This window comes from Castor canadensis, chromosome 5 (genome assembly GCF_047511655.1).
Source record: "Castor canadensis chromosome 5, mCasCan1.hap1v2, whole genome shotgun sequence".
Lineage (NCBI taxonomy): Eukaryota > Metazoa > Chordata > Mammalia > Rodentia > Castoridae > Castor > Castor canadensis.
In genome coordinates, this window is record NC_133390.1 from 50,387,585 (window position 1) to 50,403,996 (window position 16,412).

Genomic DNA, 16,412 nt, shown 5'->3' on the forward strand with positions numbered 1-16,412 from the left:
GTTTTGGTCTTGGATGGAAATTGCTTTCCCAACTTTATGCTTTGTTGTGTTCTTTGTTAATAAGGTCTTACTAACATTTTATAAACAGTGGTGTTTTTTGAAGGAAGCAAATGTGCTTGACTTAAAACAATAATGGCATCCATTAATGAAGTACACAATATGTAAAATACAGAATTAGAGCATCTGTAAAGTTCTGTGAGAGCCCTGGTTTATTTAGGTAAATGCTTCCTCCGTCTTCAAAACTATGTTCATATATACTCTGTATTCTGATTTGGAGTTAGAAAAATTGCCTCACCCTCCACAGATAGAACATATAAAGAAATTTCTCACATGAAGCTTTTAAAAAATAAAATACAACCCTTGTGGAAATGTCATAAAAATTTTATAGAATGGCAGAAAAGGAAGGTCTTTCCAACTCTCCTATAAAACAAATCCCCTTTTTCTTTGTACCCAATTCAGCTTTATTCATTCCTCAACTATAGTTTTTACTGCCTATTTGGTTTTTAAAATTCCTTTTACTAGGATATAAACCACACCAAAGCAGTGCCTATCTTTCCTCTTTGTATCTTTATTTTCATATTATTTTGGGTGCTTATAAAATGAATTTTTTGTAAGAGACATGAAATGTCACAGTGCCTACTCTGGAGATATAATTACATGAAGAATGCCATGGCATAAACTTCACCATGTAGTCAAAGCTAAGGTTAAGCAGATGAGTGCTTGACTGATCCAAATTTGTCTCGGGAGTCCCATTTGTTTCTCAGTGGGAATGCAAGGATATAGGTCAAACACAGGGCAGATTTTAGAGCTGGCTCTCTTTAAGCTGTCTTGGGCATAGGTTGACTCTCCTAAATGATAGCAAAACAAATACAAACCCACATATTTGGCCTAAAGCCAGTCCTGATATGGTCTTTGGAATAAATGACAGGCAATTAATAAAAGCTTCAGAAAATGTGGTCTTTAAGCCACTCTAAATAAGTTATCAAATATTTTCTATGCGTTTTTTTTAGAGGGTATTTGTTCATGTATTTTTCCAACCACTCCTTAATTAGCATTCATGCCTGGTATTGTATGGTCTTAGAAAAGGTAATCCAAAAATTCTCTTTCAGAATTTATTGCCACTTATCTTTTGCCCATAGGCAAAACTCCATCTCCAAAGGCATAGGCCAATAAATAAGCTTATCTGTATTTCTCATTGTATTTTTACTCTACTTAGTCGTTTATACTCCCTATATAGTTATCTATTACTAAATAATAAATTAACCCAAAGCTTAGCAGCTTATATAGTATGCATTTATTGTCCCCCCATTTTCTGTGGATCAGGAATTTGGGAGAAGTTTGTGGCTGGGCTGTTCTGGCTCAGAGTCTCTCATGAGGTTGAGTTAAGATATTGATCTGTGCCAAATTCATCAGAAGGCGGGGGTTTGGAAAATGCACTTCCAAGATGACTTTCTCCTATGGCTAACAAGTTTATGTCTCAGTGTTGCAACACATGAACTTCTCTACAGGACTGCTTAAATGTGTCATGACATGGCAGCTGACTTTCTTCATATTGGATGGTCCAAGTGTGCAATGCTATAAATATAAGGGTATGAAAAACAGGAGGTGACAATAGCCGAGGGTTATGTTGTACATTATATTTCCACACAAATTCTTCACATCACATCAAAATCAATTACAAAAATAAATTTTGTTCACATCATTGTTATAAAATTTGAGATTCTTCATGAGTTATCTCAAACTCCTGTTTGCAGAGTCTATGGCTATTCTTCCAGTCACTCACTTGACCCATCCTAATGCTTATTCATAAGTTATTTGTCTAGACAGTTCTTAATTTTTATTGACTCTTAGACGTCTTGGAGAAGCTCAATATCCAAAGACCAACACTCTGAAAAAAGCATGCAGACCCACATGTGCACTATGTTACATACAACTTCAAGAGTTTTATGGATCCACTGAGCTAAGAGAAGAGACTCTAATCTGCATGCCATGCACACGATGATTTCAGCTGACTGCCAAGTTCAAGTGTCATGGGTAGTGCTCACCAGTGGGCTGATATCCAGTTTAGCTGAACAGCTGGCTATCAACCTATGAAAATCAAAATGACAGAAACTTCTAAATGCTATATCAAATTCATCCTTAGTTTCATGATTGCATTTTTATTCATTGGCCTAGTAAACTGTTCAGACTTTATAACATGTTTTCTTGAGTTTGGATAAGACTTAACACATGTGTGTGGCTGATATTAGGGCTGAGCTTTCAAATTTATATTCACAAGTGGAATGACTCCCACTAATAGCTCATAATGTCACCAAAACCTTTTAGCACAAGTTTTAAACATTATTCACCACCAAACAAGGTTACATTAAGTGAAAGCTGTCCAGTGCTCCAGGAAGCTATTGTAAAAGATAGTTTCTAAGTATTAAAGGTGGCCAGCAAGTTCATCACAAGAACAAGAATTCTATCTCAAGCTAAACATTTTCCTATAAATAGGTATCTGAACAGCAAAAAGTACAGGTTCTCCAAATTTATGGAACTATATAAGTTAGCTAAATTCATACTAATCACTTTCTTCAAATTAGTGCCTCAGTGCTTAATACTGATTATAAGATCATAATTTTTCAACACATGGTTGCTCTCATCAGACTCATCAGTGGTAGTTGTTTAATATGCAAATTACTAGAACAATTGAATCAGATTCTGCTGAGCATAGTAAAAGTAGGTGTTGGGTGAGATAGGGCTCTGCATACTTAACAGATTCATTAAGTTAGTGTTTTTCAAAATGTTGTACCAGGACCAGCAAGACTAGTATCACCTGGAAAGTTATGAGAAATTCAAATTCTCTGACCCACCCCACCTCACATCTCCTGAACTAGAACCCCTGGGCTAAGGCACAGCATTCTGAGTTTTGACAAGCCCTCTGGGATTCTGATGCTATGGCTTGAGGACCAATGCATTCAGCAATCCCTTCCTCCTCAACACAGGTTGAGCATCACTTATTCAAAATGCTTCAGACTACGAGTGTTTCAACTTTCAATTTTTTTGTTATTTTTGGAATATTTGCATATACATAATGTGTTATCTTGGGGAGGGGACCCAAGTCTAAACATAAAATTCACTTATGTCTTATATACACCTTATACAATAACCTGACTAATTTTACACAATATTTCTAATGTACTTGTGTTTTGACTACAACCCATCATGTGAGGTCAAGTGTGACATTTTCCACTTGTGGCATGATACTGGTGCATAAAACCTTTTGGATTTTGGAGCATTTTGGATTAAGGATGTTCAACCCTAGTGTGAGAATTATTATCTCTGGGCTTGTTAAACAGTTGCATTTCTTTTTTCCTTTTGTGGTACTAGGGCTTGAACTCAGGGCCTACACCTTGAGCTGCTCCACCAGCCCTTTTTTGTTATGGGTTTTTTCAAGATAGGATCTCTCAAACTGTTTGCCAGGCTGGATTCAAACTGTGATCCTCCTAATCTCTGCCTCCTGAGTAGCTAGGATTACAGAGTGAGCCACCAGGCACCCAGCAGATGCATTTCAATATAATGAATCTCCTAAGGTTTCTTTTACTGTTCCCATCTATTCATCTTCTACACACAGGCCTTGTGGATGTAGGATGCAAGTACCATTAAGGAAGAAGGGTAGGTGGGAGAAAGACTTTCAATTCAGAGGTGATAAATGGAGATAAACATTCCTCTCTTTCTTTCTTCTTTCCTTCCTTCCTTCCTTCCCTCCCTCCTTCTCTCTCTCCCTCCCTCATCCCCTTTTTCCCTTTCTTTCTTTCTTTTTGAAAGAAATACTCTTATAAATCAGAAAGTCCCTGGAAAGAGATATCCTTAAAATATCTGTACTCTGCCAGTGCTTATCCTTTAATATCTTTAAAATTATTTAATAATCTACAGGAAGTTTATTTAGGGTTAGCATCTGTGGTCTCTTTGTGGTCTATCAACCTCCAACCATGAAAAGGAATGATTGAAATGGATGTTTCTGGGACACCACAAAGCCCTTGCAGAGGATGTTTGAGCTGAGGGTTATGATGGCTCTGGAAAACACCACAGTAAATACTTGTTGTCTTAATTTTCTGATATAAGTGAAAACAGATGCTTGGACTGAATGGCGGATTAAGAACAAGTGTTACATAATGCAATTCAGCTGACAGACTTAAGGCAGTCTAAAACTAAATGCCCATTCTTTATAAACAGCTGAGAAACGCACCTGAAAATATTTGAAAAAGCACCAACATACTGGTGACAAAACATAAAAGTGGGATTTCTTGCCAAGAATATATGAAGAAGTAATTTTTTTCTCCCACCCCATTCACAATACAGACCAGGCACAGGACCTGGACTGAGGTATATATGGGGTAGATTTACTTTGCTTAAACTTTCTATACAGTCAGTGTGAGAACACAGCCTGTGGTAAGCACCAGGAGACTAAGGAATTCTCACTAACCTAGAGTCTGAAGTATGATTACTTCTCTAAGTGATTCATTGATAATTCTTATTAGTCATTCAAGTGATTCTGTTATATTATCAATATTTAAATTTGAGTTGTTCTCAAAGCAAGATAAAAAAATCACTTGCTTGACTAAAAGACTGTATACCTTTTGCAACTTGATCATCTACACAAGACTGAAACTCTAAAGCAGAGTACTATCAATATGTTGATTGATAAAAAATTAGTTTCTTGGACTTTGATCTATTTCTTATTGATTTTTTTATTTATATTATCTGGAGAACCAGCCACCACTTAGCATGGAACACATGTGTGCAATTGCACACACACCTGGATCTGGAAGTCACATCTTTCATATACTTTCAATTATCTCTAGACTACTTTTAATACTTAGTACAATGTAAATGCTATATAAACAGTTGCTGTACTACATTGTTTAGGGAATAGTGGCAAGAATAAAAGGATGTACCTGTTCAATACAGATGCAATTTGTTTTTTAAATATATTAGATCCACAATTAGTTGAGACTTCAGATGTGCAATTTATGAATATGGAGGGCTGCCTGTATTTATTTCTCCAGTATTTATTCTTAATGGTTGAATATTCCAAAACCCAATATAATATACAAAGTTACTATGGCAGATGTAGTGAATCATCTTCCAAGCACAGAAAAAGTAGGTGAGAGGAGGGCTAAAAACAAAATGAGAGGAAAGTTTGGAAGTCATCCATTGAGTGCAGCAAAGAAAATGGCAAGCCTCAGAGATGAAGATCAAAGAGAGAATCTCAGTTTGTATGTTGAAATGGAATTAAATGCCCATGACTGTGATCTAGATTCCAATTAGAGGATCACATTTCCTAGGGACACTTAACACAGAAACCCAGTTTCACAGAAATGCTGGTTACCAGTCACATGAATAGAAAAATAGCATTTGAATATAAGATCCAACTCACTGAACCACTACAAAACAGCAAAATTCCCTGCAAGTTACTCAAAATATTAAACTCCAATAACTGCAACAGAACAAACATCCAGGAAGAAACAGAAAACGAACTTTATGAAATGATACTATAATATCTGACTTTTATCGTACATATGTTGTTGCCATTCTTTACAGGACACAATGACTTATGCTATAGTCCAAGTCATTTAAGAATGAACTTGATACGGTTATATAGTTGTGTGTGTGTGTGTGTGTGTGTGTGTGTGTGTATAACAAAGCCTATCAGATGAATGTAAATGTTTACTTTTTTTCAAGCTTGCTGATGCAAGATAAATGAGCAAGAAGCTATGGTATTTTCAACCTACTATAACCCCTAGCATGACATAGAAACAACATTTAGAAAAAGATATTAAGTGTGCATTGTCTTCCAAGGGATGATTCCTAGTACATCCAAACAGATGGAGAGTCATCTGTGAGGTGAGAACACGAGCCAAATGACCAGCAGAAGGTGGCTGAGTGTGCAAGCTAAGAGAATGCTCTGAAAACTCATAGTGTTAAGAGAAAGGGGAAAGAGGACAGGAAGGAAGTAGGAGGAAGAGACAGGGTAGGAGAAGAAGCTAAAGGTTTAGGAAAGAGAAGGACTAGGAACAAAAAGTGAGAGGACAGAAAAAGAATTACATTGATTAATCAGGCATGGTGGTGCACATTTGTAATCCCAGCTATCCATGATGTGGAGACAGGAGGATCATGAGTTTGAGACCAGCCCAGGCAAAGTTAGCGAGATCCTGTCTCAAAAACAAAACACAAACAAAATGGTTGGGAGGATTGCTCAAGAGGTGGAGTACTTGCATTGCAAGCTCAACACCCTAGATTTAATCCTCAGTACTGGCAGAAAAAGGAAAAAAAACAGAATTCCATCAGGTAACTCATCAGTCACAGAATCAAACCAACCCAGTGCCTGAGAATGGACAGACAGACTATACAGGCATTCAGGAAAAAGCCAAGTCACACAGTACCACATCCCAAAGACAAGTGGAGGAAAAGAATGATCAAGGACTACCATGTGTGCTCCCAAATCTTTCACAGTAAAAGGCCAGCTCTAAGAAGGACCTTCCAAAATCCTGCAGAGGAGGATGAACCAGCAAGCAGGAGTGGGATGCTGATGTCAAGAATTACATCTAAAACATCTGCAATGCCTCACTCCTCAGATCCCTCCTCAATGCAATGCTGCTACACCATAGGCAGACGTACTAGACTCTGACATCCAGCAAGAGAGTTCTTTTCTCTCAGCACCTTTTCAAGATGTTGCCAGGCCACAGAGAGACCAGCAGATCTCTCTTTAACTGCTACACAGAGTAAAGAGATTCCAAAAGTGTACTTTATCTTCACCTCTCCCCTTACTTAGGTTAAGAAAGTAACCGTCAAAACATCCACTGAATTCACCCTTATATTGTTTATTAATGGAAACCAAGGAAAATAACTGATATTTTTATTATTCTCTCTTTTCAGAGGAAAAAAAATCTGATGTTCAGAGAGGATTAAGTAACTTTCCCAGGCTCATATTAACTTCTGTGCTTATCCACTAAACTATATTGCAATTTTCAATTTATCTTTTCATTTTATAAACTACAGATTAGGGTAAACCTCAATGGCACAGCATTGCCCAGTATCATTTTCCTGCTAAATCTAGTGAAAATATGAGTGGTTTTCTGTGACAGTAGGATTGTCACAAATGTTCGAAGAGGATAGACCAGAAGAAGATAGAGGGGTTGATGTTCAGGTCATTGGATACTTTGTCCTTAACTTACTGGCTAGTGGGGATTTAACTCCATCTGGGAAAGTGGAAGGAGAAGGAAACTGTCCTGCGTCATCTGACCACATATCTGGAACAGGACTGAATTCCAGCATTCTCTGCCAGCATGATTTGGCAGTCACCCTAGACCCCTCCTTAAATGGTAGAATCTACTGCTCTCAGAGGAGGCAGGCCTGTTAGGTCTTGCACACCCCCACAACACATGTGCACAGTGCGCAGGGGCACTCTCAGCAGGGCCCTTGGAAAGCCAGAATGTTTTCTTATCAACTAACAGAATGGAAAAATCAAAGGATGGTATTTAAGGAGAAAGGAAATCTGAAACTCCACCTTGGCAGCACTTCGGAAGCAAAGTGCCTATTCAAGTTCCTAGCAAAAGTTCCTTCAATATTCAGAGACTCACTGTACTGGAGACACACCAGAATGCATTTCAAATACGTTTTAGGTTATAGGACATGCTATGTGCTCAAAAATTATCCTTAACCTAAAACAGAAATAAGATGAACAGGAATGTGGATGGTAATGTACACAATTTAAAGGAACTAGTTCCAAAAGTAATTCACATAACCTGAATTTTGTGAGGAGGGAGATTTACTGCACGTTTGTTTCACTCCAGTATTTTGCATTGACTGTGCTCACAAGGCTCTATTTTATTAATATATCCCATCAATTCAGTCTTTTTCTTTGTATGTCAAAGCTAGTGCATGACAACACAGTGAAATGAATTAACTCCCCCAATATTGGTTGTTAAATGAGGATAAGGAATTAAGACAACAATGATTTCATATGAGATAAAATGGCTTTTATGTGCTCAAAAAAGTTTTAAATAGAACTAATTTCAAACACCTCTAAGGCAGTAAATGCCATGCTCATCTTTATAATCCCAATACGATGACTTAAAAATACTAATTAAATAACAAAATGAATAAATGTAAGTTTAATCCTGAAAAACAGAGGCATGGCTTCTCAGATCAGTTTCTGAGATTTTTTTCTAACACTGAAGAATAACCCCAATTTCAAGCATTTTATATAGCTTAAGAAAGAAGTCTGAAAAATTTTCCAAATTATGTTTTAAAACCTTGGAATAAAGCTGCAAAGATATTTTTGATAAAAATTAGAATTTAAATAACAAAACAGTTTACTCACAACTTTTAAATTTTAGTTTGTACTCTTCCACAAATATTTATCAAGCACTTATGCATGCACATTTTGAAAAGCTGTTGATCGGTAGTTCTCAAGCATTGGCCATCTTGGAGTAACCTGAGGAATAATCCTGAACCAATTAAGTCATAATTGGGTAGAAGACAAAGCATTACTTATACAGAAGAAAAAAAAAAGCTTTCAGTTATCCTCAGGTGCAGCCAGGATTATAAGTATTGGGATGGATATATAGCATCTACACTCATTGGTAAACTTATATTGAAAGAAGAAAATATTATCATGGGTAAGCTTTGGATTAGGCCTTAATCTTCCCTAAAATTAATTTCTAATTTGATCAGAAGGTGCTTGCAATGGCTGAGTTTGCTCTGATATTCAATGGTCCAGGTTTAGATGCACCATCCTTGGCTAAAGAACGATAATGAACTTTCTGTGAAAGTGTCATATCTTCTATCTCCTTTTTCAGAATTCCTCAGGGAGGAGCCTTAAGCCACCTTCATAACTTGGGTGCTGTGAGGTCCTCAAACCTCAGACTGGCTCTAAGGACCCCAAATTCCCATCAAAACTATGGGGAATACATGTCAGGGTTTTATTAGGTCAGGGAAACCTACAACACACCATAGCAATCTCGCTGTAGAAGACTGTTGGCAGAAAACTCAAGCAAACATTAAGAGCATGGAGTAAAATTGTGGTTCAGTCTTTTTTTATTATTATTATATTATTGTTTTACTAGGGGTACACTGTGACATTTACAAAAGTTCTTACAATATATTATAGTTAAATTCACCCCTGCCATCATTCTCCTTTACCCTCTCCCCCCATTCCTAGAACAGTTTCAACAGGTTATTCCTCCGTTTTCTCTGAAAGCCATGTCACTGATGTTTCAGAAGCATATTTTTATGGGGACTGTATGACAAGTTCATAAGTGTTCATTGCTTAATATTTGTTCATTTTTTTAAAAGAAAAGTTTCATGTGGCATCAATGAAAGCAGTTTTTCTCTTTTGGGGAAATTTGCTTTGTGTGCCACACAAGGATCAACATTTGATGGACCATAGCAAATCAGCAAAAGAATGTAGGCATTGACTCTACTCAAACACACAGAAATAAGGCTTTTGTTGGATGCTGAGTATTTACCTTTGTACTCTGAAGATATTTATCAATCTCAGGGATTTCCTAGAATTAATTCCAACCATGGAGAGTGACAAATTAGCAGTTTGCCTATTTAGCATCTGCCACTGATGGCTGAATTCTGTGGGAAATTGGAGTGCTAATGTTCAAATCAGTGTGTTTTCTGGACTCAGATTTCCTGTGCTCATAGTTCCAATATATCACACAGTGACTTCAAGCAGCCATTGAGCATTTGATAATCTAAGGTGTGTAATTACCTCTGACTTTTGAGTTGCTTCTAACCAATAGGATATCGCAAAATTGATGAGCCCTCATTTCTGCTATTAGGTTGTGATTTCCATCGTGTTTGCAGATTCTTCTGGGCTTGTACACTTTGGTAAAGCAAGTGGCCATAGTATAGAGACCCATGTAACAAAGAACTGAGGTGACCTCTGGCCAATAGTCAGTGAGGAAATGACACTCTCAGACCAATGACCCTCCAAAACATTTTAACCTCCTTTGCTATAATAGAGTATTGATGAATTCTATCCTCAAGAGTTCCTCTATGCTCTATTAACTTGAAGAAAGAGAGAGGGAGATGATAAAACTCCTTAATATTTTATATCTTACAGCCTGATAGAGTAGACTACAAAACTGAACTAGAGAATGTATAATTAACACAGGGAAGTTCTATTTTAAAACATTGGGTTCTCAACTTAGCACTAAAGCAAATTATGCTTGATGATTTTTACATTCCTAATATAAAGTTCTTTTATAGCATGGCCAAATCTCATTCAGTTTTACCTGGTAGATATTCAATAACCAGAAAAAACAAACATATCAATAAATCCATCAAGAAACTTTATAAATGTAAAAAACGCCTAAGTGATTCTTCTGTGGTTTTCCAACTTTTTTTAATCAGCAGAAACATTTCTTCGTATTAACACAGGTCTAGTAATACATGCATAAATATTGTTCAGATAAAATCAGAACTCTACCCAGTAGGCTCTGCAGTCCCCACTATCATCCCAACCCTTCCTAAGTACCAACCAGCCTTTGGAGACACGAAAGATTGTACTGTTGGAGTAACACATTCTTGTTTTGTCACCGTAAGGTTCGGAAGATTCCCTGGAGAGTGGGAGCCAGCCCTCAGGTGAGTGGCTGGAAAGTTTACAGGACAAGATGTAAGAGCCCACCTCTCCAAAGACAATAGTCTGTTTCCTCTATTGTAATGAATCTCGAAGAGTCAGGGCAGAGGAGGCAAGGAAGGTACAATTGCATCCTGGGTAGATTTCTCAGTCTTGGCTTCCCCTTGCAATGCTTTAATAATCCCTGAGCTCTGGTTCCAGGTGTCTCACGGGCTCTGGCCCAGCAGCTGCTTCTGCTGGGAAGTTCACTGACCTCTCTGTCAAACTGCTCCTTGTCCCAAATTGTGTTTGTCCCTCAGACCTTCCTTAAGTGTCCCTCACAATGCTCCAATCTAGATCACACCCTTCTGCCTATTCTCAAAACTCTTTGTGCTTCACCCACATTGGAGCTGGATCTCACTCTCCTGGAATTATCACCTTCCACCCATCTCCTCCAGTAACTAACTAGGCAGCTTCCTGAAGACAGATCCCAAGCAGCTCAGTGCCCTGCATGTACATGGGATAGTATTTGTTACTTGAACAAATTAATGTATCTTTACATAAAGAGGAAAACTGATAGTATGTTGAAATTAAGGGTATTTTACCTCCCTGGCTGTGTGACTTGGGGCAAATGTTTAAACACCCGGAGGCACAATCTGGTGCTCTATAAAATGGAAATAATAAGATACATGCTTTATAGAGGGCTTCAAGAATTTAGATTTTCCACCTTAAACATATGTAGCACTAAATTACCATATGCAGTATGCATTCAAAGAATGTTGTCTCTGAGAATAATAACAATAGTAGTTAATAGCCATGATGGTTTGTGTTATAACATCTATCCATGTGCTTTTTGTCAGCACCCAAGGCAAAGAGCCAGTTCCTTGTGCCACCGCCAAGACTCATGCTCAAAATCCCAAAGCCCTCAGGCCATGTGATTACACTCGTATCTTGGACACTCTTCTGTGGTTTTCTTCACACAAGCATTAGTGGGAAGAGTGTAAGACTTGCCTACTGAAAGTATTCTCTGCTTTCAGGCCCAGGACAATCTTCCACACACAGGAGTTTCAGCACAAGGTTTGTCAAGCTTCAGATGTCCCTTTATAAGATTTTGTTGGCTCCTTCATGCCATATTGTCCTCTGTGGTTTTTATTTTAGCACATGTGCCAGGGAAGAAGAAAATTCTATATTGCCAAGAGTAAAGGTAGCTGGAACACAGGGGTTTCTGAAGATATAAAACAGTGTGGTAATTCTTCTCCAGATCCTGCATGCTGTGATCAAATTGTCCTCCTAAAAAACAATTGGCCTCATCAATCCCCACAGAAAATTTGACCCTAAGGAGAAGGTGCAGCTTTACAGGGAGACTGATGTCTGCTATGTGTGTAGATAATGGTCAGGCCAGAAGGCAATAGACCTCCCCCTCATTGTCAGGTAGAACAGCACTGAACACTCTTACCCCACCTTTCTACCAGGAGCACACAACCTCATCTGTTACTTCACAAGAAATTGATCTTGTAGTTTGGACACATGGTCATACATTATTTGCTGTGCATGTATTTTCAACATTGAGTCACTTTTTATGACTAGTAAATATTTGTTGCATATATGTTATATATCAGATCTTTACTAAAAGCTTTGCATTTGGTACCCCATTCAATCCTAAAATACAGTAAGATATTATTACCATTTTTCAAATGAGAAAAACTGAAGATTAACAAAGGGAAATAACTTGCCAAAGAATAGAGTCATTAAATAATGAAGAGAAGAAAAGGTGCATTAGTAATAGTGTCTAACTTTAAACTTCTAACAAGTAAGCAAAAATGTTATAACAAATTATTTTTTATAATAAAGTGTGTGACTAGGTATGCAAATAGATATGTGATATGTAACAAGTGATTTCTAATAAATAACCAAATATTTATGCCTATAATATATGTTAAAATGTTACTTGGTAAAATACGGAAATTAAGATGAGCTTTAAGAACTGTATGAGAAATATTATTCAAGAGCAGGGTAACATTCTCAAGTATGCTGCAGAAAGTGATTTCTAGGTCTGAGTGGGGAATCCCACTTACCTGGCAAGAAGCAGGGTAGAAAGCAGATTCAGTCAGAATCCCAGTATCCATTCCAAATGTAGGAAAGTTACCAAACCTCCTCTGCCTTTGGATGTCTTTTTGGTGGTACTAGGATTTAAACTCAGAGCCTTGTGCTTGCTAGGCAGGTGCTGTACCACTTGAGCCATGCCCTCAACCCTTTTTGCTTTAATCATTTTTTGAATAGCATCTCCCACTTTTTCCCTGGCCAGTCTTGAACCATGGTCTACCTACCTATGTCTTCCACGTAGCTGAGATTACCATCCCTGGCTTGTTGATTGACTTGAGATCTCACTAACTCTTTTGCCCAGTCTTCCTCAAACTGAGATACTCCCTATCTCCTCCTCCCAGGAAGATGGGATTACAAGGATGCACCACTGCACCTAGACTGTCTTTATTTATAAGATAAATGGTGAAGCTAAGCCAGTGATTTCCAAATATTGACCTGTGGTAAAGTTTTTAACCAATCAGTGACAAAATCAGAGCAATAAAGACAATGAACTTATTAGTTTAACTAAATTCACTTATTTTATAAATTGTTTATAATAGTTTGTTATGAACAACAGGGAATTTCCCTCACTTTGTGCATCCTCATATGGCAAAATTCAAGTATGACCTGAGTAATGGAACCCTGTTATTAAAATATATATATTTGGCCCATAAATCCAAAGGTCTTGGAACCATTAGAGGGGGTGATTATTAATGTTTTTTCTAACTCTCAAATTTTCATCATCTTCTTAAATCACAAGTAGTATTTAACTAACTCTAAAGTTGAAAGGAAGAACAGAAAATCTTATTTCCCTCTTTTTTGGCCTAGCATTTCTTCAAATGTGTTTTATGATAGGCAAGCCCCTAAGAAGATATTAAAGCTGTTCTACTGTAAAAAGGATTCTCAGTCAAAGAAGTTTCGAAAACAATGGGTTAAAAAATGGACAGGGCTCTCAACAGAGAAATGTTTAGAACATGTAAAATGCTAACATCTATTGTGACTACCCCCTACAAAAAAAAACACAAGCATCAAAGACTTCCCAAGTTATTAAAAAATACAGTTGCCTTCCCCCTCTCCCACCCACCTGCAGTAGGACAGTGCACCTACTCCTGGAACAGTTTGAGAAAGGTGCCTTCAGCTAAAAGAAAGTTCCTCTATAGCTTCCATAACAAAGAAAAATTAGCCTTAAAAACAAGCAGACTTGCAATTTACAGTCATTATAATTTGTTGTTTCTTTTAAACGTTACCAAAGTTATGAATGTTTTTAAACTTACAAAAGAAAACTGGATAGAAACATGTCAGATTAAAGTGCAATAAACTATATAAAAGTTTTGAGACTAGTTTTGACCACTATGTAATTTTTTTTCTTTACCATTACAAGTAACGGCAAATTGTATTAAGAGATCTGCAATCAGTGATTGCGACATGACAATTAAAGCACTTGGAATGTGCAGTAGTTTGCAGGAACCAAATTTTGGCTTTCCTCCATACACAGTGAACACAAACTAAAATAAAACCACCTATATGTATTGAAAACAAGAAAACCCTACAACTACTCTCACATGGTATGTTGTTACTAAATATTTAATCAGTATGAACAATTAATTCTGAATGCTTGTGGTTCACATTTATTTATCACAGTTTACTATGATCAAGAAACAAAATTCTTGGTAGAGGAAAAAGATCTAACAGTGCTCACTTTTCTTTTTCTTTGCATAATTATTTGATCAGAGTTGAGAAGATTTCCTTAGCCTTTTATATTGCTTTTCACATATCACGTACAAAACCAAGTACCAAACCCTTCAGCCCTCTATTCTGGATTCAACTTTCTCTTTACCCAGTGAGAAAAGGACACTCCACTTGCCTCAAGATGAACCTGGAGTGAGCTATCCAGAGGAAGGAGACATCCATATACATGATCTTTTGAATATTCTGACACTAAAAACTTTTTTTCCTGACTCTACGCATACTAGATTTTGACAAGCTCATTGCTCTGCGTTACCTCCGATATTTTCCATCATAACTGTATGGTAAATTCCAGCCTGTTTTTCATAATCCTGCTGACTACAGCAGTCTACGGCCATAAAAAACTTTCACAGACCTAGAGTTGGCTTAGAAAATTGCCTCTACAAAGTAACAAAAGTACATGTAATGTTTATGTCCAAAGACAGGACAGAGGCAAGAGCCTCTTGTTTGAGTACTAATGGGCTCAAAAAGTTTTCTTTTACGGTCTAAATTTAGAAATTTTAATTTTCTTCTGATGACATTTGTAAAAAAAAATGCCAACACTGAAATAAGAACAATTTAGACAGGAATAGGGGGAGTGTCCTGCTCAGCAGATCAAACCCTCTTCCAAACTCTGCTGGAGAGAAACAGCTGCTGCTTACCTCAGGACAGCACTCTGGTCTAACCTGCCTGACTCCCTCAGCCTTCTAGTTACCGGGTATGATTGACATTTATGAAAAGATTCCAGGTTTCAGAATGAACTTCTTTTAAATGTTCTCTAGTACTGCTTTAGTCTCTAGGGAGGGGAGAAAAGAATCAAATAACTCTAACAAACTACAATTCCCATTTGCATAATAGGATTCAGTATATAAATATTATAGTTTGAAACTGTACCATTCAAGTTCATGTGAACATACTCAAGTTAATAAGAAGTTGCTTTTCATTTTTGCAATAAAGAACTGCAATTAAGAAGTAAATAACAGGGGGGAGTAAAAGTTTAAGCCATCCCTTCTGCAGAATAAGTCAGTTCCCCCATATCATAAAGCAGATAATATTTAATATCAACAGCTAAAAGAAGCATCTCTTAATATTACTTTTAAAACATAAAACATCAGAGCTACTTGCCTTTTGGCAATTTCTGTGCATTTCCCAGGGCAAGTGCAATACTTCCACAGAGAAGTAGACACCCCAAGCTGGAGAGCATGTTGCATTTGCCACCTCGCACGGGGAATGATGCTGGTGGGTGCCTCGCAACCCTGGAGCTGCATTTAAGTGGACTGTCTCCCAGTGACAGAGGCGGGCAGCTGCACTTAGCTGAGCCCCGGGCTTACTCACAGGGGGTGGAGACAAGATGACATCACACCCTTTCCCACACACATGAAAAAAAAAAAGGCACAGCAAAAAACATATCATCACATTTCCCTCTACGAAGTTATAATCTCTTCCTTCTCTGACACAAAAATTTAAATTATGGTCAATTTATATTTGTAAAAGAAAAAGTACATAGGTGACTTTGAAATACTTGATGAACTATTTTAAAGAATTTGGAAAAGACATACTTAAAACCATTCAAATGTTAAAACATAAAATCAAAACTTATTAGGAAGGAAAGTGTTTTGAATTATCTAGGAAACCAATCCAATCTTTTTTTTATAAATGGGAGTAAACTCATAAAAATATACTTTGGACTATTCTGCAGTTCCAATATTTTGAGAAACACTTAGGAGTAATATAGTGCCACATGGCTGTACATAACATATAATACAAAGTTATTTATACACGCAAATATATGCACACATACATTCCTTAGGTATGGATGAGGAGACAGCACATTCGCAGCTGAGCCCCCACTAAGCTGGGCTGTGTAATAGCAGTTGTTGTGGTGGCTGCGAAAATCTGTGGTGCTATCCCCATATTACCAGTGAGAAAATCTGAGGCTTAAAAAGGTTAAGTGTCCTTACCAAGTGAGAATAGTCCAATGATGAATGATTTG

General features: G+C 37.3%; 1 protein-coding gene and 1 non-coding gene across 20 annotated transcripts in view; both read right to left on the minus strand.

The window, feature by feature from the left end:
* Positions 1 to 15,715, minus strand: part of Abi3bp (ABI family member 3 binding protein) — a 242,276-nt gene extending 226,561 nt beyond the window's left edge. For all 19 annotated transcript variants that reach the window (XM_074073008.1, XM_074073007.1, XM_074073003.1 and 16 more), the window contains exon 1: positions 15,545 to 15,715. In XM_074073008.1, coding sequence (XP_073929109.1) covers positions 15,545 to 15,623 — 79 coding nt within the window. In that variant the 5' untranslated portion in view covers positions 15,624 to 15,715. The remainder of the gene's footprint in view (positions 1 to 15,544) is intronic.
* LOC141423740 (small nucleolar RNA SNORA51) lies at positions 4,317 to 4,448 on the minus strand. The gene has a single exon (XR_012448559.1). It is a non-coding gene; the product is annotated as a small nucleolar RNA SNORA51 (small nucleolar RNA).
* Positions 15,716 to 16,412: the final 697 nt, after the last annotated feature.